This window comes from Mustelus asterias, chromosome 6 (assembly GCF_964213995.1).
Source record: "Mustelus asterias chromosome 6, sMusAst1.hap1.1, whole genome shotgun sequence".
NCBI classification, from domain to species: domain Eukaryota; kingdom Metazoa; phylum Chordata; class Chondrichthyes; order Carcharhiniformes; family Triakidae; genus Mustelus; species Mustelus asterias.
Genome location: NC_135806.1, coordinates 53688024 through 53714913, shown reverse-complemented (window position 1 = coordinate 53714913; position 26890 = coordinate 53688024). Strand labels below are relative to the sequence as shown.

The following is a 26890-nucleotide window of genomic DNA, read 5'->3' as shown; positions in this document are numbered from 1 at the left end:
GGAGCACTCGGAGGAAACCCACACGGGGAGAAAGTGCAAACTCCACACAGTCACCCAAGCCAGGAATTGAACCTGGGTCCTGGTGCTGTGAGGCAGCAGTGCTAAAGTTTTGAATCAAACATGACTCCTTCTGCACTCTGTTTAATCTTTTGGGGGGGGGGGGGGGGGGGGGAGGGAGTGGGAGGTGGGATGATCAGCCGTGATCAAAATGTATGGCGGAGCAGGCTTGAAGGATGACTGGCCTACTCCTGCTTCTATTGTCTAGGTTTCAGATTTCCAGCATTGTATTTAGTTTTCACTCTTCTAATTTATTTCTTTTCCCTTTTAATTTCATGTGGCCATGCCAATTGGGGGAAAAAATGCTTGCGTTTATAGGAAATTGACCACAGGACATCTCAAAGCGCTTGACTGCCAGTGAAGTGCTTTTGAAGTATAGTCGCTGTTGAAATGTAGGAAATGAAATTAGTGAATCAGAAAACAATGCGTTGAGCATATATCCACTGTAATGTACTGCAGATCTTGCATATACTATGCACTTCCTGCTCGCGTAATGCTTACTTCCTGTAACACTTAACAGTCCATTTTTTTTTCACCTTTTTGTCATAATGTCGTCGAGCCTTTACCATTCACCTGAATTCTCAGCAGAAAACCAACCACCAAGTAAAAATCTATGCAAAAATACAGACAAAATCGAAGGAATTGTCCTCAAGTTTTTTTCTGTACATTATCAAAATCAGTAGCAAATTAATGCACATTTTTATTGAAAAAGAATAACCTAACTTATTCCTATTAAATAATGCAATTACAATTTTTATATTTATTTCAAAGATGTTGCTGCAGGACAAATACTTCAAGATTTCATTGTGTACACAGCGTTAAAACTCTTTAATGAACCAGAAACTTGTATTGATTTGATGGAGTTTTTTTCAGTAGTTTGTGACTAATACTCTAAAATGGGGCAGTTTTTTGATGGCGTTGGATTATTGGCCTTAAGGGAACCACCGCATGCTCAGAGGATGAACTACAAGGAGCACGATCTTTTGTTTCTCTAAGTTACCTCTTTTTCTGCCATTTAACAATTTCCGAGTTCTGTCCCCTGACAATGGTATTTGTTGCTGAGTCCAGAATAACATGTACAGACAGAGCAGTGTCAAATATTACTATTTAGTTGTGCTCTCTCTCTCTAATTGCTATTGGCCCAGATAGGACAGGACTGGTATTCGGGCATCACTAACCCCACTTTTGGGTAATGGTCAGGGCGGATACACATCCTGAAGACCCACTGTTACTGGTAGTGTCAGATATTTCTGTCTTCAGTGGAAGTAGGGGTGGAGTGGAAGCGGGAGCAAGTTCAGCTGACTTGAGTTTCAAATTTGGATAGTTGATGTGGCTTCCTGCTTTGAACTGTGTTAAGGACGTCTCTCATTTTGTCTATTGAGAATGATAATATAATAAGAATATTTGAGTTGTGCTGTGCGGGAGCCGTAGCACAATCATAGGACAAGCCACAAAACACTGCTCACCTCTTTCCTCACCCGACTCCCATCACACTGAAACCCTTGTTTAAGTTTTCACGCCCAAACTCAACCCCTCTAATGTTTTTGTCAAACCCTCAAGCTCGACCTTAATGAAACATTTATTCCAGGAGTTCTGCCGAATATTTGCTGAAGACAGAACAATTTATTCTACTTTCAGCAAAATAGCTTGCCAGTCTTGGTGCTGACCTGTTATATTACTATAGTATGTCAGCTCAACATTTTCCATTTCCAAATGTTAACGTTGCCTGAAAGATTAAGAAGCTTACCTTACCAGAATTCTGGCTGTAACCCAACTCCCAGTTGGCACACAATTGCCATGTTTGCTATCACAGTAAGAAGTCTCATAACACCAGGTTAAAGTCCAACAGGTCTATTTGGTAGCACAAGCCATTAGCTTTCAGAGCGCTGCCCCTTCATCAGATGAGTGGGAGGTCTGTTCACAAACAGGGCATATAAAGACATAAACTCAATTTACAAAATAATTTCTTGGACACATGCATCTCCATCAAGGACGGTCACCTCAGCACTTCACTGTACCGCAAGCCCACGGATAACCTCACGATGCTCCACTTCTCCAGTTTCCACCCTAAACACGTAAAAGAAACCATCCGCTACGGACAAGCTCTCCGTATACACAGGATCTGTTCAGATGAGGGGAATCGCAACAGACCCCTCCAGACGCTAAAAGATGCCCTCATAAGAATAGGATATCACGCTCGACTCATCGATCGACAGTTCTGACGCTCCACAGCGAAAAACCGCACCGACCTCCTCAGAAGACAAACACGGGACACGTCGTCCAGTACTTCCCCGGACCGGAGAAACGACGACATCTTCTCCGGAGCCTTCAACATGTCATTGATGAAGACTAACATCTCGCCAAGGCCATCCCCACACCCCCACTTCTTGCCTTCCATCAACCGCACAACCTCAAACAGACCATTGTCCGCAGCAAACTACCCAGCCTTCAGGAGAACAGTGACCATGACACAACAGAACCCTGCCACAGCAAGACGTGCCGGATCTTCGACATGGATGCCATCATCTCACGTGAGAACACCATCCACCAGGTACACAGTACATACACTTGCAACTCGGCCAATGTTGTCTACCTGATACGCTGCAGGAAAGGATGTCCCGAGGCATGGTACATTGGGGAGACCATGCAGATGCTACAATGACGGATGAATGAACACCGCTCGACAATCACCAGGCAAGACTGTTCTCTTCCTGTTGCAGATAACTTCAGCAGTCACGGGCATTCGGCCTCTGATCTTCGGGTAAGCGTTCTCCAAGGCGGCCTTCACAACAACGCAGAGTCGCTGAGCAGAGACTGATGGCCAAGTTCCACACACATGAGGACAGCCTCAACCGGGATCTTGGGTTCATGTCACACTATCTGTAACCCCCACGATTTGCCTGGGCTTGCAAAATCTCACTAACTGTCCTGGCTGGAGACAATACACATCTCTTTAACCTGTACTTAACCCTCTCTCCACTCACATTGTCGGTACCTTTAAGACTTGATTACCTGTAAAGACTCGCATTCCAACCTTTATTTTGTAAATTGAGTTTGTGTCTTTATATGTTCTGTTTGTGAACAGAACTCCCACTCACCTGATGAAGGGGCAGCGCTCCGAAAGCTAATGGCTTTTGCTACCAAATAAACCTGTTAGACTTCAACCTGGTGTTGTGAGACTTCTTACTGTGTTTACCCCAGTCCAATGCCAGCATCTCCATATCTTGTTTGCTATCAGTCAGAGTATTTGGTTTGCACACTGGCTATCTGATCTTTGGACTGATTTCATATACCCAGAATATATTCTGAAAGTCCTGACTTGCATTAACCTGTTATCTCCCCCGGTACCCTTTTTAAACCTGTGAACCAAAACAGTGAAATTCAGCTATCAAAACTGAATATCTTTGGCAATTTGAATTTTAAAGGCATTAGGAAGGAATGTTAGTACCAATTCCCATAGCAGGTTTTTAAGTGTTTGAATTTGCTAACAACCCCCCATTTTGTACAATGGTTGGCATTAAAAGTAAGATGTAGGGAGAGACGGTAGCACAGTCGGGCGGCACGGTAGCACAGTGGTTAGCATTGCTGCTTCACAGCTCCAGGATCCCCGGTTCGATTCCCGGCTCGGGTCACTGTCTGTGTGGAGTTTGCACATTCTCCTTGTGTCTGCGTGGGTTTCCTCCGGGAGCTCCGGTTTCCTCCCACAGTCCAAAGATGTGCGTTTTAGGTTGATTGGCCAGGTTAAAAAAAATGCCCCTTAGAGTCCTGGGATGTGTAGGTTAGAGGGATTAGCGGGTAAAATATGTGGGGGTAGGGCCTGGGTGGGATTGTGGTCGGTGCAGACTCGATGGGCTGAATGGCCTCCTTCTGCACTGTAGGGTTTCTATGATTCTATGAGATGACGTATTGAAGAGTTATAAACATTTCAGTTTTAAATTGGAGGTACTGGAGAATCAGAGCCAATAAATGTCAGCAAGGACAGGGTGATGTAGGAGTGTTGGGAGAAATGATTTAGACAGCAGAGTTTTGGATATGCTCAAACCTATGAAGGGTGGATAACCAGACAGAAGCAAAGAGCCCATCAATATAACACAGTGCTCCAAATCTCATGACGCGACAGGGGTCTTGGCTGCCAGCTAGAGAGCTGGCGAGAGCCGCACCTCACCTCTTTCTGGGAAGGCCCTCTGCATCTTGTTCCCCTCAAGGCCAATAGTGGGCCTTTCCCCAAGATCAAGGACTCCAGGGGCAGAGGTCCCGCCCATTGAGAGCTACTAGCCAATCGGAGAGCAGCAGCTACATTAAACGGCAGCAGTGCCAGGGAGATGGATGGCAGAGTGGCAGGTAACGAAGAAGCAGGTTGGCAGCAAGGGAGGTGTTTCACTTTCAGCGGGAAACCTCCTTGCCAATGCGAGGTCTGTCAATCCATCTCTGTGCCCTTAAACAAGGGGCCCCCTCCCCGAGGAGACTGTAAGCAACGTTGCACAAGTTTCTTTGTTGTGCTCCCCTCATGGCGATCCATCCATGACCTTTAAGGGACATCTTGACAAATACATGAATAGGATGGGAATAGAGGGATATGGTCCCCGGAAGGGTAAGGGGTTTTAGTTGGGACGGGGTAGCATGGTTGGTGCAGGTTTGGAGGGCCAAAGGGCCTGTTCCTGTGCTGTAATTTTCTTTGTTCTTTGATCCATCACTAGGTTAATCCCATGGCGGCAGGATGTGGCTCTTAACTGGGCATTAATTGGCCAGTTAAGGGCCTCAGTTGGTGGCAGAGTGGAAAGCTTGTCCAGCTGCCTTGCTGCTGCAGACTCACTCAGGACGGAGGGGAGAAGGTGGCAAGGTCTCTCCCCTATCCTCCTGGCTCATTAAATGGTTTGTAATCAGAACTCCCACCCACCTGACGAAGGGACAGCCTGTTCCGAAAGCTCGTGGCTTTTGCTACCAAATAAACCTGTTGGACTTTAACCTGGTGTTGTGAGACTTCTTACTGTAATTAAATACTGCCAAACACGCCAGCCACAGGAAAGGCAGAAGATTCCACCAGGTCACTAATAAATCAAATAGCATTATATTCAAGTAAAGTATTTGATTCTGAATAGTATTTATTTGTATTCTCATATGTTAACCCTTAGCTTTACTCTGCTTCCATTCAGCCTTCATTTTATGACCCTGTGGTGCCAGTGGACTTTGAAGAGTTCCTGATGTCGCAGTTCACCATCGCAGATCCTGACCTTCAGCAAGACCTGGGTGACTTTCCCGATGACGACCTAGAGATTACGTTTGTTCCCAGAGAATGCAGGACCGTGCAGCCTTCAGTTCCTGAAGAAGGGTAATCCATCCATATACCTTGTTGTTCTAACTGTAGTAAACAAGGGCCGGATTTTCTGGCCCTTGCTGCCGGCAGGATCTTCTGATCCCGCCAAAGTTGATCCCTGCCGTGGGTTCCCGGATGATGGCGGCACGGGCAAACTGTGCAAATTGCCATTGACTTCAGTGGGACCAGCTAAATCTGCCGGAGGTCAGTGATGAGCTGTCTCCGCCGCTAGGAAAAACTTCCGGCCTGTGTTTATGCATTGGAAAACATACAATATCAAAATGGCAGTATATCACGGGCATAAAGGCTATTCTATGGTTTTAAGACGTCTAAACCTTGGAAAGGGCACACAGAAGGTTTATTAGAATGGTATCAGGAAAGAGGAACTTCAGATACATTGAAAGACTTGAAAAGCTGGGATTTTTCTTCCTCGAGCCAAGAAGAATAAGGACAGATTCAGCAGTGGTGTTTGAAATTGTGAAACGTTTAGATTGGAGTAAATAACTGGAGAACACAGATTTAAAGGGGGTGAGGAGAATTTTTTTTGATGCAGCAAGTTGCAATGATTTGAATATGCTGCCTGAAAGGGTAGTGGAAGCAGATCCAACAGTAACTTTCAAAAGGAAAGTTGAATATACCAAAAAAAAGTGGGGCTTTGGAGGCAGAATAAGGGAATGGGGCTAATTAAGTAATTCTTTCATAGAACCAGCAAAGGGTTAAATGGCTCTTTCTGTGACTGAGATATCTTGATTTTTATATTGTGGCAATTATCAGCATAGTCATAATAAAGATATAAATAATATATACAAATGCACAAGCGTGTTAATTTTTAAGTCTTCAAAGGCTTGAAATGGAAAATTTGAGATAGGTTTGGAGCATTTTTCTTTACATTTGGGTTCCCCTGTGTGACATGCATAACTGAAGTCAATGAAACTGCTTCTTAGCCATTGCCAGTGCTGCCCTTAGGATGGCAGCACCAAAACATTACATTGCCATGGAATAATGTGTCATGTTAAAGGAAGAACATGAAGCTAGAATGGCTCTGCAGCTACATGTTAATTTACCAAAGGCAGGCATCTGAGTTAATTCCCAAATATTTATTCAGATGTTAAAACTAACTTGGCCTTGGGTTTCTTTACTTTTTTTCTTTCATTGAATGTGGGCGTCACTGGCATTTGTTGCCCATCCCTACTTGCCCTTGAACTGAGTGCCCAAAAAAACAACTAACCCAAAATGATATTCCACTCTCCCAATGGTTCAGTTGGTAAAAACTTAAGTGGCTGAGAATTTCTTGGAATGATTTATCATAACTATAATGTAAGAGTGACATAGTGCTACTTTTTCTGAGAAATTTCTAATTCATAGAAATGGAATCATAGAAACCCTACAGTACAGAAAGAGGCCATTTGGCCCATCGAGTCTGCACCAACCACAATCCCACCCAGGCCCTACCCCCGTATCCCTACATATTTTACTCACTAACAACACTAACCTCCACATCTCAGGACACTAAGGGGCAATTTTAGCATGGCCAATCAACCTAACCTGCACATCTTTGGGAGGAAACCGGAGCACCCGGAGGAAACCCATGCAGACATGAGGGGAATGTGCAAACTCCACACAGACAGTGACCCAAGCCGGGAATCGAACCCAGGTTCCTGGAGCTGTGAAGCAGCAGTGCTAACCACTGTGCTACCGTGCCGCTCAATTGACACTGGATTTATTTCAGAGGGCAGTCAAGAGTCAGCCACGTTACTGTAGATCTGGACTGTGGATCTGGAGTCACATGCAAGCCAAATAAGGGCTGGAATTCCCAAATCTCGTACTCCATGCTACCCCGGCCAGAGAGAAATTCCACTCACTGCAGCGAAACCAAAGAATCTCAACCGCGGAGAATTCTGACCAAGATATAATTTTGTGATGCCAGTATTGGGTCTAGCTTTCCAAATTTTATTAATGAATTGAATGTATTAATTAATTGAATTTAGTTTCCACCACCTGTGGTGGTGGCCTTTGAATCCCTATTCCCAGAGCTTCAGAGTGGACCTCTAAATCACTAGTCCAGTGAAATTACCACCACGCCACCATCTCTCACTCTGCTGCTGTTATTACTTTGAGAAATGCAGCAGAAACATCCTGCAAAATTACTGAGACCAAGCAGAAGTCCAAGTCAAGAAACTTAGGAAAAACTGATGGGAGAAGTGACAGGAATTGACTCAGGTCATGTATCCACCACCCTTTCGTTCTATAACCATTCTATGAATCTATACCACCATCAATGAAAACACTAAAATAATGAACTTCCTGCCAAAGGTGCAAAGTAGTTGCGGTGAGGCAAGTGCACCTTGTTTTCTATTGATTGCACAGCCCAGAAATAGAACTCCTCACCCAAAATGCTATTTAGCTCTCCCACTGGCTCAGATAGAAAAAGGGTAAGCGGCCTAGAGTTTCTTGGAATGATTCAGCAGAACTATGGTGCAGCAGTGACACATTTTTCTGAAAAATTTCACAAGCGTCTAAATTACACTGGGTTTGTGCTAAAATATTGATCCAGGCAAGTTTCCTTGATTGTTTTGTCCAGTTTCTGAAGTGTGTCCGTCAAAACTCTCTAAGCTCTGACGATGCTGTGCTTCCTCACTGTTACACTACAGTGTGAGCCAAGGTTGAATCCCCAAAGCTGGCAAAAGGGCTTGAGGCACCACATTTTGACTTGGAGAAAAGAAGACAGAGTCAAGCTTACACTTCAAACATAGCACATAGAAGAAACCTTTCTCTTGTGACCAAATTCAATAAGTGCCTTTTGTACCCAGTTTCTTCAGTTATTTTCTTATCATCACTTAAGTTCACATATAATGGGAATGGTTTGTTCAAATATATATTTTTCAAATTTCTAGGGTTAGTTTAGATCCCCTTGTACGTGACTGTGTCCAGACCTACACTCAAGATTGGCTCATCGTCAACAAATGGTAAGTTAACAATTCTAACTTGACCGAAGTAAAATCAAGGATAACACTTCGATTGGAAGATTGTCAAGTTAAACATCATTCAATTCAAATTGTTACAATTTTTTTGTCTGATAGGAAGTATGAATATACTTTGAGCTTTGAAATTGTGCTATTTTGTGAACCAGACCAATACTACATATTTGCGAACTTGTTGAGATTTTCCAGCATATTCTGCTTTAATTTCAGATTCTAAGCTGGAATTTTATGTCCGTACCCACCGGTCCCACCAACGGCGAACATCCGCTGCAGGTATCCCGATGGCAGGGGATCCACACACTGGGAAACCCCATTAACAACTGCGGGACCAGAATATCCTGCTGCTGGTTAATGGTGGGCTGCCTCCACCACTGTGAAACACGCTATGGGGGTGCAGAATATCCCACCCCTAGCATGTTTAATATGTTGCTTTTTGTACTATGTATGTAAAATGTTAGAACATACAAAAATATCAACAAGAGCACTAAGCCTATCATTGCTCCGTGTTCTGCAAACACCCTCGGGAGTGGGGAAGTACATCCTGCCCTAAGTGCCAAGATGTGCCCACATGGGACTCCCACAGCCAATACCATCAAAGTTCATGGGAAGTCAGTGGGAGGTCACTTCATTAACTTGGTAATAGTGGACCCTCAGTGTTGTGCAGCACCAAGCCACTATAGACAACAGAGTTACCAGGTGATAAAGTTGGACGGAGTGGGATTACCCCACATTTTCTTCAGGGTCCAGCTCTGATTCTCCTCTGGACTCCTTGATGTGCCCATTTCTACCATTTAGCTGATAGGGTTGCTTCTGTCAATGCAATGCCCACTCCCAATGAGGGCTGAATAAGATTAGCTGCTAACCTTAAGGATTTTTTGTCCTTGGCCTTTGTCCCCTCTTTTACCGATGGCTTTGTTCAATGTGATTCCAGAATCCTGGAACCAAGTTCCGAACCTGGAGTATCTAGTTCCTGGTTTCATCTGCATTTTTTTAAAATCATGCTCCCACTGAAATGACAGCTGCATTTTACTGAAAGGGCCCACACGTTGTCCTCTTTTTAAACAGCTGCTATTGTCTCATGCAATTGTTTCTTTTGTGCTTTAAGGTTATTAGTAGAAACATTGAAATGTTATTGACTCCTGTCATAGCTTAATGTTCATTTTAATGTCTGGTGTTCAGGAACCAAGGAGAAACTGGGCCTTTAAGTTCAAACAGACTCGAATTGAGAAGAGATTTGTACAAGACCCTTCCAAAGCAGTTGTTTGAATCAGAAGACAGTGGTGATACCGTCAGTCAAGAGTTTCAGGTATCTGTTCATTTATTTTGCTCTGACAGTCCTTTTTCTTTCCTCCGTTACTTTATATTTTTATTCTTTTTATCTTGGGGTGATACGGTGACACAGTGGTTAGCACTGCTGCCTCACAGTGCCAGGGAACTGGGTTCGATTCTCGGCTTGTGTGGATTCTGCACGTTCTCCCCGTGTCTGAGTGGGTTTCCTCTGGGTGCTCCGGCTTCCTCCCACTGTCCGAAAAACATGCTGGTTAGGTGCATTGGCCATGCTAAATTCTCCCTCTGTATACCTGAACAGGCGCCAGAGTGTGGTGACTCGGGGATTTTCACATTAACTTCATTGCAGTGTTAATGTAAGCCTACTTGTGACTAATAAATAAACTTAAACTAAATAAACTTTTAGAATTTTGTTGCCAATGAAGATTTGTAAAGGTAATTATATGTTTGAGCAATTAAGCCAATTCACGCGGTTCATGGCCAGGACATTGGGAACCTCATTTAAAAACATTTCAACATCATTAGTAGTCGTCTCCACTGTATCATTCACCCCCTTCAAATTCTGTGCCAGAAATGTAAAGTTCAGCACATTAGGGTAGGGCATCAGTGCCTTCAGTGTTTTTTTTTTTAAGTGGTGGAAAATATGGCAAGAAAGGCTGTGTGCAGCCGATGTGCTGCACACTGCTTTTCTTGCCTGAGCCAGCACTTGGTCAGAAAATTCCACCCAAAAAGTAGTCACTCGGGCAAGAAACTGGTGGTGCCTTTACCACTTAGATAACCATTCCAAAGTTCAATACTTGTCATCAGGAAAGGTGGACAGAAATGTAGGGGGAAAAACATGAGGAGAAGGAAGTCAGTCAGTTGACCTTCTCCCAGTTGTACACTAATATTGTTCTGACCCGACAGCTAAGCAATGTATCCATCATTTGAAGCAATTTTCACTCTAATTATCCTTTCTTATGCTTCCGATGGCTTGCTTTCCCTTTTCTAATCTCTTCTTTCACGTGCAGTTCATTAGTGGCTATCGTCTATCGATATGGTGACTGTTCATTTATTTAGATGGAATGGTAATTATTTCTGAATAGTTAATGTGTTCTTCCTGTCAAGTTCTATAATTATTGCAATATTTGCGTGGAAGGTGCTCAAGTTGCTGTGAGTTGAAAGAGCTGCTATATTTATGTGTAAATAAACAACTGTGCAGTAAGAATGATGCCCTACCCTAATGTTCTGTACTTTACATTTTTGCCACTACCATTCAATAAACTTCTGTACTGATGCACGATGCCTCAGAATACTTCAGTATAAGAATGTGTGAACAGTTTTAATGATATATACAGAATTTTATCTGCTAACAAATGAGAAGGCGGCCATTCAGCCCATCGAGTCTGCACCGACTCTCCAAAAGAGCATCTTACTCAAAGCCTTCCCTCCCTCCCTTCCTCCCTCATCTTCTTAGGCAGTTTCTCAGGATCGAGGACAATTTAATTTTGCCAAGGCCTTCAAGGCAGGAGGGCAGTGGGAAGTCACAGAGCACTGAAATAGGCATGCTTGTACTCAGCACTAGTTATTGAGTGCGATTTTTCTTTTTCCCAATTTACAGGACAATAGTAACTTTGGAGAGGTAATGTTCCTTACTCACTTTAGTCTGAACACTTTAGGCTGTTTGTCAGCCTTTACTGCAGCCTGGGAGCAGCTTGTGCAGTTAATAGATTTGTGCTGGTGCCAGCCCAAAACAAAACTACTCTGATTTTTGCAAGCATGCAAGTTATATGTTGTATGCCTTTTATCTGGCCTTGTACTCAGTAGTGGTCTTTTACCTATAGGATGATACAAGATCTCATCCGGTTGTATGTGAACAGTCTGGGAGGGCAACATTAACGTCGTGTGACTTTGACCTTCGAAGCCTACAGCCAGAAAGCCGCTTGGAAAATATACTTCAGCCCATCACTCCAGAGGAGCTTGACAAACAAAATGAAGAAACACGGAGAGCCAACAGACAGACCGAACTATTTGCTCTCTATCCAGCAACAGATGAGGTTATGAATATTTTACACATTGTTTAAACCATAGAAAATGGATGGTAAATGATTTTGTTCATTTGAATATTTTACAAAACATGCACACCCTCTCTTGAGCAAAGCAAAAAAAGTTGTTTTCTGAAAATTTCAGAATTCTCTTTCAAGAAAATATGCCCTATTTCATTAACAATTACAGTTTCTCCAATCATAGAATAAGTGTGCAAAAATTGTTAACTGATGCGATGTTTTATTTGGATTCGAACCATGAATATCTCAGAGCAAGTAACAATTTATCTCAAATGTTTTTAATGTGTTTTTAACATTTTCCTTTCTGTTGCTAGGAGGATGCCGTGGAAATCCGCCCAATTCCCGACTGTCCGAAAGAACACATGGGCCACAGGATCCATGTAAAGTGCCAAATCCTAAAGTAATTTTCACATTTTAACACACTGTCCGTAAATCAACCTGATGTATTGATTGCAAAACATAATTGTGTTATTATACCAGGAGTCAAAAGCAACGTTCTAATTCAAGAAAACACCAACACCATTTTGAAGTAATGTTGAGGACAAACTGCTAGTGTTAGTAACAGAAGGCAATAACTGATGGAAAAAAAGTAAAATGCTACAATGCTCTGAAATAAAAACAGAACATTCTAGAAATTTTCAGCTGGTCAGTAGGTACTTTACAGCCTTCCAGACTCAACATTGAGTTGAACAATTTCTGATTATAACCTCTGCTCACATCTTGGCAGTCAGAGGTTGTTGGTGATCGTTCTGGTTTTCCCATTTATAGTATCTCTGGAGCCATCTTTTGGTTCTTTACTTTTGTCCCATTACCATTTCCTTTCACATTGCACCATCATCCCATCCCTTTTGTCATTTAATCTTTTCTACCTTCCACCCTATCACAGACCATTCCTTTGTTCTTTCCCCTGCCCCCTTTTCCTGCCACTGTACTTGCTTAAAAATTGTAACATCTCTAACTTTAACTAGCTCAGATGAAAGGCCAGTGATCTGAAATATTGCCCAGAACTCTACCACCTTGCCCGCATGAAATCGATGTGGGCAAGGGTCTGACAACGGAATTTCCGGTCTCGGCCGAGCGAGGTTGTAAACTCCCGCCCATTAACTCTGTTTCTCTCTCAATAACAGTAAGCTGTCTCACAATACCAGGTTAAAGTCCAACAGGTTTATTTGGTAGCACAAGCTTTCGGAGCACTGCACAAGATAATTATCTTGTAAATTGAGTTTGTGTCTACATATGCCCTGTTTGTGAACACAACTCCACTCGCCTGATGAAAGGGCAGTGCTCCGAAAGCTTGTGCTACCAAATAAACCCGTTGGACTTTAACCTGGTGTTGTGAGACTTCTAACTGTGTTTACCCTAGTCCAATGCTGGCATCGTCACATCATCTCTCTCAGTTGCCTGACCCACTAAGCATTTCTAGCATTTCCTCTTTTTAACTGCAAATGAATTGTATTGTGATTTGAACATTAAGGTGTTTAAATGGCGCAGCTTTGGTATTTTTGATGCTATTATGTCAATGAGTAAGACCATCCTTCATAATTTTTATCATCATACTTTCCTTTCAAGTTCATTGTGGTATTCATAGTATTTCGTATAAGATCTTATATGATCTTATATGATTATATGATTCGTGTAGTATTTCTGACTAATTTGCAGTTTCAGATGGTCTATGATTAGTCTTGTTGCAGTTAGATATAAAGGTTTTTTAATTTAATATTTGTAATGCGATGTGACTGCAAAGTGTGTCTTAACTTCAAAATTAAACTGTATACTTAAAAGCAGCAGCTGCAAAAGTCCATGGTGGAGTTCTGTTTTTATGATAGTCAGGTTTTGTCTTAACAAGTAGAAGGAATGTTTCTTAAACATAGCTTCTTTGAAACCCTTGTTCTAAATTGCTGTTGTCAGATTTCTCATGCATTTTCTTATCTGTTCACTGACAGGTTTGAGATTGAAGTAGAGCCACTGTTTGCCAGTTTAGCCTTGTACGACTTAAAAGAGAAGAAAAAGGTAATTTCTAAGATGTATATGTATTGCTATTTACAAAGGATATTTTTACACACTCGCCTGTGTAAATCACTTTGTGCCTGTAATCTGTTGCCTAAACTGATCTATTTGAAATAAAAACATGTTAATTTTTCTGTCTTTCCATCAACCTCCCTCCACTGCCGATACACAACTGTATAATTTATAGGAACAGGAGGAGGCCGTTCGGCCCTTCAGGCCTGCTCCGCCATTCATCACGATCATGGCTGATCGTCCAACTCAGTAGCCTAATCCTGCATTCTTCCCATAACCTTTGATCCCACTCGGCCCAAGTGCTATATCTAGCTGCCTCTTGAATACATTCAATGTTTTGGCATCAACTACTTCCCGTGGTAATGAATTCCACAGGCTCACCACTCTTTGGGTGAAGAAATGTCTCCTCATCTCCGTCCTAAATGGTCTACCCTGTATTCTCAGACTGGGACCCCTGGTTCTGGACACACCCACCATCAGGAATATCCTTCCTGCATCTGCCCTGTCTAATCCCGTTAGAATTTTCATAGAATCATAGAAACCCTACAGTGCAGAAGGAGGCCATTCGGCCCATCGAGTCTGCACCGACCACAATCCCACCCAGGCCCTACCCCCACATATTTTACCCACTAATCCCTCTAACGTACGCATCCCAGGACTCTAAGGGGCAATTTTTTTTAACCTGGCCAATCAACCTAACCCGCACATCTTTGGACTGTGGGAGGAAACCGGAGCACCCGGAGGAAACCCACGCAGACACGAGGAGAATGTGCAAACTCCACACAGACAGTGACCCGAGCCGGGAATCGAACCCGGGACCCTGGAGCTGTGAAGCAGCAGTGCTAGCCATTTGCTACCATGCCGCCTCTATGATAAGCCTCTATGAGATCCCCCCACATTCGTCTGAACTCCAGCAAAAACGATCCTAACCTAGTCAATCTCTCCTCATACATCAGCCCTGGAATCAGCCTGGTAAACCTTCACTGCACTCCCTTGAGAGCAAGAATGTCCTTCCTCAGAAAAGGAGATCAATATATATATTATTCTACTTAATGAAACTTTGAAAGGAAATGAATCTAGTTTTATTTGTAGGGAATTGAATGTGAAGTAATGAAAAACACAGGACCAGCAAATATTTGAAAACCCATGTCAAATACCAAAACCTATTTACTATTAAGCAATGGCTATATTTGGTATTTTCATCTTTACTTTGATTTTAAAAAAGGTTGCTAAAGAAAGTGTTTGCACTCAGATGTACTAGAAGCTGCTGTAGCTCCCCCTGATAGAACGGTGGATGTACATATTCCACACGGACTGCAACTCCCCAACATCTTCTCGAGGACAACTTGAGATGGGCACTAAATGTTGGTCTTGTCAGCAATACGTCCCACAAGTGAATTTAAAAACCTATGTAACACCATTAATGTTCTAAAACACCCGGAGGTGCTTCATAGGAGCATTATCAAACAAAGCCTGATACTGAGACATATAGGCAGATATTAGGGCAGATGACCAAAAGCTGGGCCAAAGAGGGAGGTTTAGGAAATTTCTTAAAGGTGAAAAGATAGAGAGGCAGTAAGTGTTCAGAAAGGAATTCGGAGCCCAGGGCCTTGACATCTAATGGCACAATTGCCAACGGTGGAACAATTAAAATCAGGGATGCTCACGAGGTTACCATTGGCGGAGTGCCATTTCACAGGGTTGCAGGGCTGAAGGAGATTAAACAAACTCAGTGGTGACTGGATTAGGATACGGTCCACAGAGTTTTGGATGCGCTTAAGTTTATGGACAGTGGAAGATAGGAAACCAGCTAGGAGAGCATTGGCATGGTCAAGTCTCAAGGCATGAATGAAGGTTTCAGCTGCTATTGGACTAAGGGACGGGTGGAGTTAGGCAATATTACTGAGGTGAAAGATGCTCATGGTTATGGTATGGATGTGTAATTGAAATCTCATCTCGGGGTCAACATAACACAAAGCTTGTGAAGTCTGGTTCAGGCTCAAACAGTTGCTAGGGAGAGGGATAGCCTGGGCATGAAGAATTAGTAACATGTTTGTCTTTAATTTGAAAATAATCCAGTCAAAACAGATGATTCTGTCCTAAACATTTCTCCAAAGGTGTTTCTCTTTAACATGATCAACTTCCCAAAGTAGATACCCCCTCAGATAAGCTAGCCTGGAGGTAGTCAAAAAATATCCAACAATTAAAGACTGCTGTGGAGCCCTCTTCTTTTCAGTTATCGCTGTGACAGATCTACTTCTCTTAATTAACTTATTCCTTAATCACTTCTAGTGGGGAGCTATTTTTCCATTTTCCTCTTGTCCGGATTACCTAGAATTAAACCAGGAAGGCCTAAGCCAACACCTATGCTTCCATGCGTCTGAAATAGCTCTACAGAACAAAACTATTTATTGATGCTGTGTCTTACCTGCCAGCAATGTGTCATACTGTATATAATTATTTGAAAATCTATAGATGATTAAAAATAGCACTCCCTTCAGGCTGAACGTGTTGTAACCAGTCATTTAGCTAGACAGTAAATACATTTTCAGAGCAGATTGAGGCTGAACTCCCAATTACTGATAGCTAGATAATGCTATGATGTGTCAGTATTGGTGACTTTGTTACGAAAAACAACTAATGCCCTTTGGGAATGAAATCTGCTCCCTTTTACCTTATCCAGCCTACATGTGACTCCAGATCTACAGCAGTGTGTTTGACGCTTAACTGTTCATTGTTAAGGCCGAGCAAGCCATTTGGCTCTATATGGATGTACGTTCATCACATGAACTGCAGCGGTTCATGAAGGTAGCACTCACCACATGGGCAATTAGGGATGGACAATAAATGGCTACAGCACCCACATCCTGTGAACAAATAAAAAGAAGCATTGAATTGAAATGCCCGCTTAAATTACATACTCAAGTACCAGAGCAAGGTTTGCCCTTCTGGATCAGAGGTGAGAATTGTAGTAACTGAGAAAAGTTGGCTCAACTCTGGCATTTATTTCTGGTTGAATACCGTGCAAGTACTCACTGGTCAGGCTCACGCCTCCATATTAGGAATGGTATTTGGCTAAAGAAATAGAGGACTGCTGATAACTGTGGAACCATTCCTCAGAGACTTTGGAAGGCAGAACAAAATTGGGGTAGGAGAAAGTAAGAGCCAATGCCACCTTAGTTTTCTAATCAAGTCTGAGAAAATGGGAGATATTTTTGCTGGAGCATTGGAATAAGAGACAGCCATCCAGCCCCACAAACCTTTTTGCATTCCGTTACACTATGGCTATATACTATGGGCAGCACAGTGGTTAGCACTGCTGCCTCACAGCGCCAGAGACCTGGGTTTGATTCCAGCCTTGGGTGATTGTGTGGAATTTGCACTTTCTCTCCGTGTCTGCATGGGTTTCCTCTGGGTGCTCAGGTTTCCTCCCACAGTCCAAAGATGGTCAGGTTAGGCTGATTGGCCATGCTAAATTGCCCCTTAGTATCCAAAGATGTGTAGGTTAGATAAGTACGTAGGGTTACAGGGATAGGGAGGTTGGGGGGTGGAGGGTGTGGGCCTGGGTAAGGTGCTCTTTTGGTGCAGACTGAATGGGCCAAATGGCCTTCTGCACTTTAGAGATTCTAATCTTGCCTTAATTGCTTCATCTTGGTTCCGTAACCCCGAATAAAAAAGAAGTTGGGTTGGCACTGCTGCCTCACCGCGCCAGGGACCCGGGTTCAATTCCGGCCTCGGTTCACTGTCTGTGTGGAGTTTGCACATTCTCCCTGTGTCTGCGTGGGTTTCCTCCGGGTGCTCTGACTTCCTCCCACACTCCAAAGATGTGTGGGTTAGGTTGATTGGCCATGCTGCAATAACCCTCGTGTCGGAGCGATTAGCAGGGTAAATATGAGAGTTTATGGGAATGGGGCCTGGATGGGATTGTGGTCGGTGCAGAATTGATGGACCGAATGGCCTCCTTCTGCACTGTAGGGTTTCTATGATTTAATAGTCTACATTACGTGGAATAGTGTGGGGTATATTTGGTTTCCTACACAAAAAGCTGAATGTCATTTTTCTTTCAGATTTCAGAAAATTTTTACTGTGATTTGAACAGTGACCAAATAAAGGCCTTTCTTCGTCCACACACATGTCAAATGGCGCCATCCAGTCTGAGTAGATCTGCCATCTTCCCCATTACTTATCCTTCTCCAGACATCTACCTGGTCATTAAGGTAAAATGTTTCATTCATTTGAGTGTCCTGTGCTTGGAGGTTACTTGATCACACTGACAATTGGGACCAGGATCTCTTGCTGGAATTATTCACCACTTCAGCAGAGTGTGGCAGAACTTTCTTTATGGGCTCCTGGAAAGTCTAGGAAGATGTACGTTAAATCCACCCAAATATGAGTATACATATATATTGCAATAGCATTGAGATTGTGCATCTCCTCTCATTTGTACTGTTAATAGCACTCAGTAGATTGCTATGACACCGGAGCAGGTCTGTGGAATTCGCTACCACAAAGTGTGGTGGATGCTGGGACAGTGAGTAAATTTTAAGGAGGAGTTGGACAGATTTTTAATTGGTAATGGGTTGAAGGGTTATAGGGAGCAGACAGGAAAATGGGGATGAGGAGCATATCAGCCATGATCGAATGGCGAAGTGGACTCGATGAGCTGAATGGCCTAATTCTGCTATATCTTGTGAACTTACGCACTATATCTTATCATAGGGAGAGGTTTAAACATTAAACACCCACCTTAACCTGTGACATCAATTAATTCTACCAGCATGTTGCACCATTGGACATGATCATTTTCAACACAGTGCTGTATAAATTGAGTGCTCTATTTCTTCTCACCCTGACCAAAATGTGTTATTGTTAGAATGCAGCTGTCTAAAGTTTGATTTGAAATGTGTTGCATTGGGTTTTTCTGAAATTTAACAAGAAACAATATGGGATTTTGCAGTTAGGAGCAAACTGGATCTGTGCTGCTGTTCCAGTAACCATAAATATCCAGTGCCTCAGTTAATGTAGAAGCTTGGCTTTAATTAGACTTGAAGTTTAAAAGTAAAAGAAAATCATGTGAAGAGCTGATTGGCAAGGAGGGGGCTAAAGCAAAGCGTGACAATGTTGGGTTTGGGACAAGGATGTCAACATCAGGTTTAAATCAAAAGCAATCCTTTGAGATGGAACTGCCAGGGGAGGTAGTGGAAGCAGATGCAATAGTGACTTTTAAGGGGCATCTTGACAAATACATGAGTAAAATGGGAATAGAGGGAAATGGTTCCCGGAAGAGTAGGGGGTTTTAGTTCAGTCGGGCAGCATGATCAGTACAGGCTTGAAAGGCCGAAGGGCCTGTTCCTGTGCTGTAATTTTCTTTGTTCTTGGAGATTAAACAGAAAATGTTGCAAACACTCCAAAAGGAATGCAATCCCTGTGGAGAGAGAAACCAAGTTAGCGTTTCACGTTGGAGCGTTTCATCAGAACTTATGATTTTGTTCTTTTGAACGATCTATTGAAAATAGTCAGTGCTTAACTTGAACACAAGGATAAAGATATGGGCTAAAAATTTCCCATTTCGCCCACCGTGGGAATCATAGCGGATGAGACAGAAAATTTGATAGATCTTTTAAAGATCCATTGAGCTCAAGTGGGAATTTCCAGTCTTGGGGCGCACGCGGCCAAAAAGTCACACCCCAAGGTCACAAGGGAGACGTGTTTGTTATTTAAGTGGGTACCTTCAGATTAATCCAGCTAAATAATCTCTTGCGCCCCAGTTATTCACTGATCATGTGTTTTTGATGTTTGTAGATTGAAAAAGTCCTTCAGCAGGGAGAAATTGGAGAATGTGCTGAACCATATACTGTAATGAAAGAATCTGAGTCAACAAAGGTATCTGATATTTTCTTTTGCACTAATATCTTCTTGATCCTGAACAATTTTCGTGGAGTTCCACAGGTTTACTGCTACCAATACCCGTCACCCAAATGCTTGAATGCAAATTTTAACCCTTTTGTTGCATATGGGAAGCATTCAATGGCCATGGCACATAGAAAAATGAGGATGCAGGGGAACTGGGGAGGGGCTTTTGCTGCTGTGCGGCATCACTTTTTGCCATGTGCATGCGTGTTTGCAGGGCCAGGGAGAGAAATCATGGGCTCTGGTGCTAATCCCATTTCTGGCCCCGTTATTCCCCCACCCCCAACTTTAACCCTCCCCCATCATCCCAATTCTAGTATAATCAAACAATAATGGTGAGACACACAACTTTACACCACTACTTTATACTCAGAATAAGTCCCTATTTACCCCAACACTCAGGCATTCAGACAAACTCTGAAATGCTATCTTTAATTTTGAAAAAGAGGTAAATTAACCTGCACGTCACTATTAAAGGGGCGAACCTCACTTTGCTGTAGATGTTTCCAACATTAATGTTGATGGATGGTATATGGACTGATCCAGTCATTAGACCCCACATCTGTCTCTAATGTCCTCAGTTGCAGAGGCTGGGGGAATGAAGGGTTTTTTTAGGATCCCGATCAGTGGCAAGCAGAAATTTTTTATTAGGTTCTTTAGTAATTATTCTATCCTAATTTTCTTAATCCCTCCCGCACCGACAATGAGCTACTCCGCACAAACCTCCCCCTACCACCAAACCTCCCCTCCCAACACAATCTTGGGGTCCTCTGCTTGGTGCTTTCTATGATGCTGACAGCCAGAAGTACGTGCTCTGTTATTTCTATAATGAGTTGACCTAAAATGCACATCTTACTCCAACTGTGACCTATCCACTGTCTTGTACAAAAGGCGCCTTTACTTTTATATTCAACAACACTATATTTAAAATCCAGAATCTTCCTTTTGAGGCAGTAAGGAAATTGTGTCCAAAAAGTGCTTGAAATTGTATGGGTGAGGTTAAAGTCTATGTTTGTGCGAAAAGAAATTTACTGAGGTAAACCATGCAATTGGGCAGCATAATGGAACATTATTGTTTCTTCTGCTTTCTTTCAATTAAAAAAGCATTTCTTAATGTATTTAAGAATGGTAACCTAATGCAATCTTATTAGTACTGATAAAAATAGCTTTATCATCAAAATTAATCATTTTTAATTTGGGTATTTGGTCCTTAACTGAGGAATTGGATGAAAAAAATCATTGAGGATGTCTTTAAAAAAAACACAACTGAACCATTTAATAGTTTCATTAGTGTATTCAAATGCATTTTTTAGTAAATTTAATGTTTTTTGATACGAAAAATCTTTTAAAACATGTGTATTAGGACCTGTGAGTGCAAAATAATGAACAGAATTTGATGCGTCTTCTCAAACCAGCACACTGAACGGAATCTCACAATGTCGACCTGGAGTTGTGGGCAGTGCCTGTTCCGTTCAATTAAAACTTGAACCAGCATTAATTAACTTAGTTACATTTAAAATCCCCCAATCATTTATGCTGATTCCGTATGCACTGAGCTTATATTAATAGTGTAAAGAAACAGAACTTTGCTGCATATAGTATCAAGTCCATTTCCTTTTGTCTAAATTCAATTACTTCCCATCTCTCTATGTTTAGCAGCATTTTCTTTCTGACTGCTGTAGAGAGGTTTGTCTTCGACCGTTTCCCCATCCTTTCACACCAAGTCCATGACGCTAGAATTGTTGTGAATATGCGTCTGAACAATACAAGGAACTGCTCAACACACTGACTGTGGTTAACTCACAGTAGTATTTATTAAGCATTAATGTAAAACTTACGGTAACCCATGAATTCCCCTCAAGTCACTGTTTCTATCCAACTTTCCTTTCTGGTTACTAGAGAGTATAACTGCCACAGCACCCGGGCAGTTTCTCCATCAGAGATGTCGGTCTGAATTGGCTGACTAGGATCTGTTCACTTCTGTGTTCGTCTGCAGATCTTTGGCCCCAAACCCAATGCCAAGCTGATCTTTATACTACCTTCGTCACATTACATCTCTACCAATTTTGATAGCACCTGCTTGATCTCATTTACTCTACTTTCTCAGAAGACTAAGGAAATTTGGCATATCAGCTACGTCTCTCACCAACTTTCACAGATGCACCATAGGAAGCATTCTTTCTGGTTGTATCACAGCTTGGTATGGCTCCTGCTCTGCCCAAGACCGCAAGAAACTACAAAGGGTTGTGAATGTAGCCCAAACCAGCCTCCCAACCATTGACTCTGTCTACACTTCCCGCTGCCTTGGCAAAACAGCCAGCATAATTAAGGACCCCACGCACCCCAGACATTCTCTCTTCCACCTTCTTCTGTTGGGAAAAAGAAATAAAATTCTGAGGTCACGTACCAACCGACTCAAGAACAGCTTCTTCCCTGCTGCTGTCAGACTTTTGAATGGACTTACCTTGCATTAAGTTGATCTTTACACCCTGAGCTAAGACTGCACTCTCTCATTTCTTTCTCTATGAATGATATGCTTTATCTGGATAGCGCGCAAGAAACAATACTTTTCATTGTATGTTAATACATGTGTCAATAATAAATCAAATCATTTGTGACTTAATGACTTTAGCACTCTGCCATGGAGGTCTGATCAACATGGATCAATACAATTTGCTGCCATGTAGGACCAGCTCAACCAATAGTCGTTAACCCATTGTCTTCCTTCACTGCCTAATTACTAATCCCTTGGCCATTCTAAACCCTCCCACAACCTCCTGCATCCTGCCTTTTCAGTTTGCCATGCCTTCAAATCTGGTATCAATAACAAACTTTTTATCATTCGTCTTGGTATCTGCATCCACATTTTTATATAAATTGAAAAATACAAGCGGTCCTGGGAATAACATTATCCACATCCTGCTAACCCAAAAAAATCTGTTTATATTCTTATTCTCTCACTTTTGTCCCTCAGCCATCCTTGTATCTATCTATGTAGATGCATTCCCTTTAATAGCATACACCTTAATCAAATTTGCCTCCAAATATTATGGACGTTGGATTAGTTGGAGCTTTCAAGACTGAAACCAATAGGTTTTTGCTATGTGTATCAGTGCATATGGATCAATGGTGTTAAGGTACAAGTTAGCCAAGATCTAAGAAAGAAAGACTTGCAGTTTATAAATGCCTTTGACTTCAGAACACCCTAAAGTGAGAACAAAGAACAGTACAGCACAGGAACAGGCCCTTCGGCCCACCAATGTGCCGAACATGACCCCTTTCTAAACTAAAAACCTTTTGCCTCTACATGGTATATATCCCTCTATTCCCTACCTATTCATGTATCTGTCAAGATGCCTCATAAATGTTGCTATTGTATCTGCTTCTGGCAACATATTCCAGTCACTTGCCATCCTCTGTGTAAAAAAAAAACTTGCCCCTTATATCTCCTTTAAACTCCCTCCTTTTACCTTAAACCTATGTCCCCTAGTAACTGATATTTCTACCCTGGGAAAAAGACTCTGACTATCCATTCTATCCATGCCTCTCATAATTTTATAAACTTCTATCAGGTTGTCTCTCAGCCTTCGACATTCAAGTGACAACAAACTGGGGTTGTCCAATCTCTCCTCCATAGCTAATAACCTCCAGGCCAGGCAGCATCCTGGTAAACCTTTTCTGAGCCTTCTCCAAAGCTGGTAGTGTGGCCACCAGAACTGTGCGCAATATTCCGAATGTGGCCGAATTAAAGTTCTATGCAGCTGCAACATGAGTTACCAATTTTTATACCCAAGTACTTTAAGCAAATGAAGTGCTTTTTAAGTGAAGTCACCAATGTCATAGGAAATTGAATAATGGAACAAGCTTGAAAAGAGGTGACTGGGCCTGTTCGTTTCTTATGTTCCTGTGCTCCATGTAAGTTTTTAATTTTTTTCCCCCAGAATAAAGATAAAATTGAGAAGCTTAAATCTCAAGCAGAGTCGTTTTGTCAGCGACTTGGGAAGTACCGTATGCCATTTGCCTGGGCTAACATAAACATCATGAATGTGGTCTCCACAGCATCGGACAGAGATTCAATGGAGGTTGAAAACGTCAATGGTAATATAGTAAACACATTCTCACTGCAGATGAATTTAAACATTTTCTTGTGTGTTGTAAACGATATTAAACTACTTTTATTTTTCTGTTATACCCTAACAAGGTAAAGGAAACAGTGGAGACAAGAAAGCTTTCACACATCAGAGACGACTTTCTGAAAGGTCAACTCTTCTGGAGGATCAGTATAATCTGTCCAATTTCAAACCAGCCACAATTACCATCAATAACTTCTTTCGACAGGTATTTTTCAGTCTTGTTTAGCTGTATGGTGTTTTTCACTTCATACAGGGTTACAGCTAAAAAGGGCAATTTTGAAGGTTTTTTTGAGCTACACATCATGGCACCTCCACAGTTTATGGGGGTGATTCAGTGCAGTGAGCCAGGAGACTTCAGCAGAGGCTTTTTCGCAAGCTTCCTGCTGGGTGCCCAGGCCTCCCCGTGTCTCCGTGGCAACGTTTTTGAGCATCATCAGCTAATTTCAATATTTTAATCCCAATTTGCATTGATTTAGCAGGCCTGGGACTGCTCTGGGCCTGCTAGCACTCCCTCCCCCACAACGGTCAGGAGTGGTTCATTCCAACTGTGTTTACTACTGCTCCCCACTAACAGGGAACAGGCGGCCCAACCCCGCTGGAGGGAATAGAGGCCATTGAGACTGGCCCCCTGGCCCTACCTAAGGGGCAAACTGGTAATGCCCAAGGGGTACTGGCACCGCCCACTGGGCATCAGGCAGTGCCAAGAGGGCAAGGCCAGAGGGGGTGGGGCCTATTGGGAGTCAGGGCCTATAGGAGGCGATCGGTGGGGGTGCGGGGTCCCTCTGCACAGGGATCGGTGGCAGAGGGAGGATGGGTGGCAATTGGGGCTGGCGATCCGAGTTGGCTGGGGGTGTGGGGAGGTTGGGGCTGCTGGCCAGGGATGGGGGTTGGGACTGCATTTGGCGGGTGTCAGGGTGATTGGGTCTGGCCTGGGGATTGGGAGGTGGGAACACACACACACACACACACACACACACACACACACACACACACACACACACACATACACTCACACCATGCTGGCCTGGAGCGTTCTGGGAGGCCAGCGATCAGGGGTTGGGGGGATTGGCAAGAGCAGCAATGGGGGGTTGCGGCTCTGGCCAGCGATCGAGAGGCCACCAATGCGGGGCCAGTGTGCATGTGCTGATCTCAGTGCTGACAGGTCGGCGCATGCGCAGTGGCCCACTCAGTGCTATGCTGTCAGACTCTAGGGCAGGAATAAGCCCACGGATTTTCAGAATAAATCACGCTAGGGCACTCTGCAGTGCTCAGAGTGTCAGAGATTCAATCTGAAAATCATGCTAAAAATCCAGCGGGAGTTATTCCTGTTTTCATGTGAATGGGGGACTTAGAATCTTTTTTGGGAGAATCCCAGCCTATATGTAAAGGTGAAATCCATCATGCCATTAATTTCCATATATATCAGGTTCTGCTCTGATTTAGAATTTATCCCCCAGTGAGGCTTCATTGCTTTACTGTAGCCTCCAGGCCCACAAAACATAGCCAAGACAAGCCAACAAGAGTAAAAGTTAGCACAAAGTAGACGGAGGTGCATGGGCTGAGGCATGGATTTCCAGGAATTGGACTGCCCACTAGGTGTCTCTCTTTGCCTTGATATCTTGTGAACCCTTTAATAAGCCTGGAAAATGAATGCAAACGCTATTAAGTAGTTGCTTTTAGTTACTGGACTTATTCAATGCCTCCAAAAGATTCCACTTTGCCTTTGAAAGTGGTTGAACACAACAAAGAACTTGTTTTAAGTTTGAAATATGAAGCACATTTACTTGATGTACTTTACAAATACGTAAATAACAGACATGTAACATAGTTACTTACAGTAGACATCTTTTCACTTAGTTACTCTGAACTATGCTGACCTTGTGTAAATAATCTAGTGATTCTTTTCCTCAGCCTGGAAAAGAGTTGCCTTGAATTTGACTAGTCAAATTTAACAAGGAACTGTTAGTCATGTACAAATGGAGCCAATGACATTATGAATTAATTCTCTTCAACAACTGATGCAACAAACAAAATCATATTGTCAATGAGATGCAAGAAGATGCTGATTTCGCTAGCTGTTAAAATCCTATGGAAGCTATTTATACTGTTTGTGTTTTATCAGTCTTATGATATGGTGGGGGACTGAGGAACCACAGTGGAAATTCTCATGTATTATGACTGGATTCAAAGAGACATCCACCTAATCAAAACTGGACACATATATAACATAGAATCCCTACAGTACAGAATGAGGCCATTCGGCCCATCAAGTCTGCACCGACAACAATCCACCCAGGCCCTATCCCCGTAACCCCAAGTATTTAACTTGCTAGTCCCTTTGACACTAAGGGACAATTTAGCATGGCCAATCAATCTAACTCGCTTTGAATGTCAGTTTTTTTTAAAAAAGTGCAGCTGGTCCCTGGAACAAGCAGTTCTACTATTGAAACAGCAATTTAGTTGAAGTCTTTGGAGTGTGGGAGCAAACCAGAGCACCCAGAGGAAACCTACAGGGAGAACGTGCAAGCTCCACACAGACAGTGACCCGAGGCCAGAATTGAACCCGGGTCCCTGACGTTGTGAGGCAGCAGTGCTAACCATTGTGCTACCGTATCGATCTGATCATGTGATTATTTGATCACATTCCCATTTCTTGCTTTTCCTGAAAGCATTGACGTTTTCACAGTTACAGTTTCACATTCGCCAGGAAATCTTTGGTCATTATGTCGCAAGAATTTCTTGAATTCATGTCCATCCCCCAATGTTTTGCAATGTGGCATTACAAGCAAGATTAAGCAATAGCATGTAGAGAGGCAGGAACAAAATGTGATGACAATCACAAAATAGGCATTGCTGTAAAACTGAAAACACCAGAAATATAGGGGAAATGCTTTCAAAGATAAAGTTATACCCTCAATCTAATATATTTGAAAAAAGAAGTCATCAGTTCTTTCTCTGAATCCTCTTCAGAGTGAGTGAACAGGCTGGGAAAGATTAAACAAATACAAGAAATGTGTGTTTGTCAACATTTAAACCAGGTTAGGTTAAATACTTTCATTACGTAAACACTTTGGAATTAAAATCTTTTAACCTTTTTTCATTCAACCATCCTCCAATGGACCCAGAAGTGTTGAGCTTTCTTTG

At 42.7% G+C, this 26890-nt stretch overlaps 1 protein-coding gene across 5 annotated transcripts in view; it reads left to right on the top strand.

Moving 5' to 3' along the window:
* Positions 1 to 26890, top strand: part of dock8 (dedicator of cytokinesis 8) — a 252915-nt gene that overhangs the window by 74413 nt on the left and 151612 nt on the right. For all 5 annotated transcript variants that reach the window (XM_078214327.1, XM_078214325.1, XM_078214326.1 and 2 more), the window contains 10 exons: positions 5211 to 5386; positions 8266 to 8337; positions 9532 to 9658; positions 11463 to 11675; positions 11999 to 12084; positions 13628 to 13694; positions 17771 to 17920; positions 19506 to 19586; positions 23555 to 23711; positions 23815 to 23951. In XM_078214327.1, the coding sequence (XP_078070453.1) occupies positions 5211 to 5386; positions 8266 to 8337; positions 9532 to 9658; positions 11463 to 11675; positions 11999 to 12084; positions 13628 to 13694; positions 17771 to 17920; positions 19506 to 19586; positions 23555 to 23711; positions 23815 to 23951 (1266 nt within the window). The remainder of the gene's footprint in view (positions 1 to 5210; positions 5387 to 8265; positions 8338 to 9531; positions 9659 to 11462; positions 11676 to 11998; positions 12085 to 13627; positions 13695 to 17770; positions 17921 to 19505; positions 19587 to 23554; positions 23712 to 23814; positions 23952 to 26890) is intronic.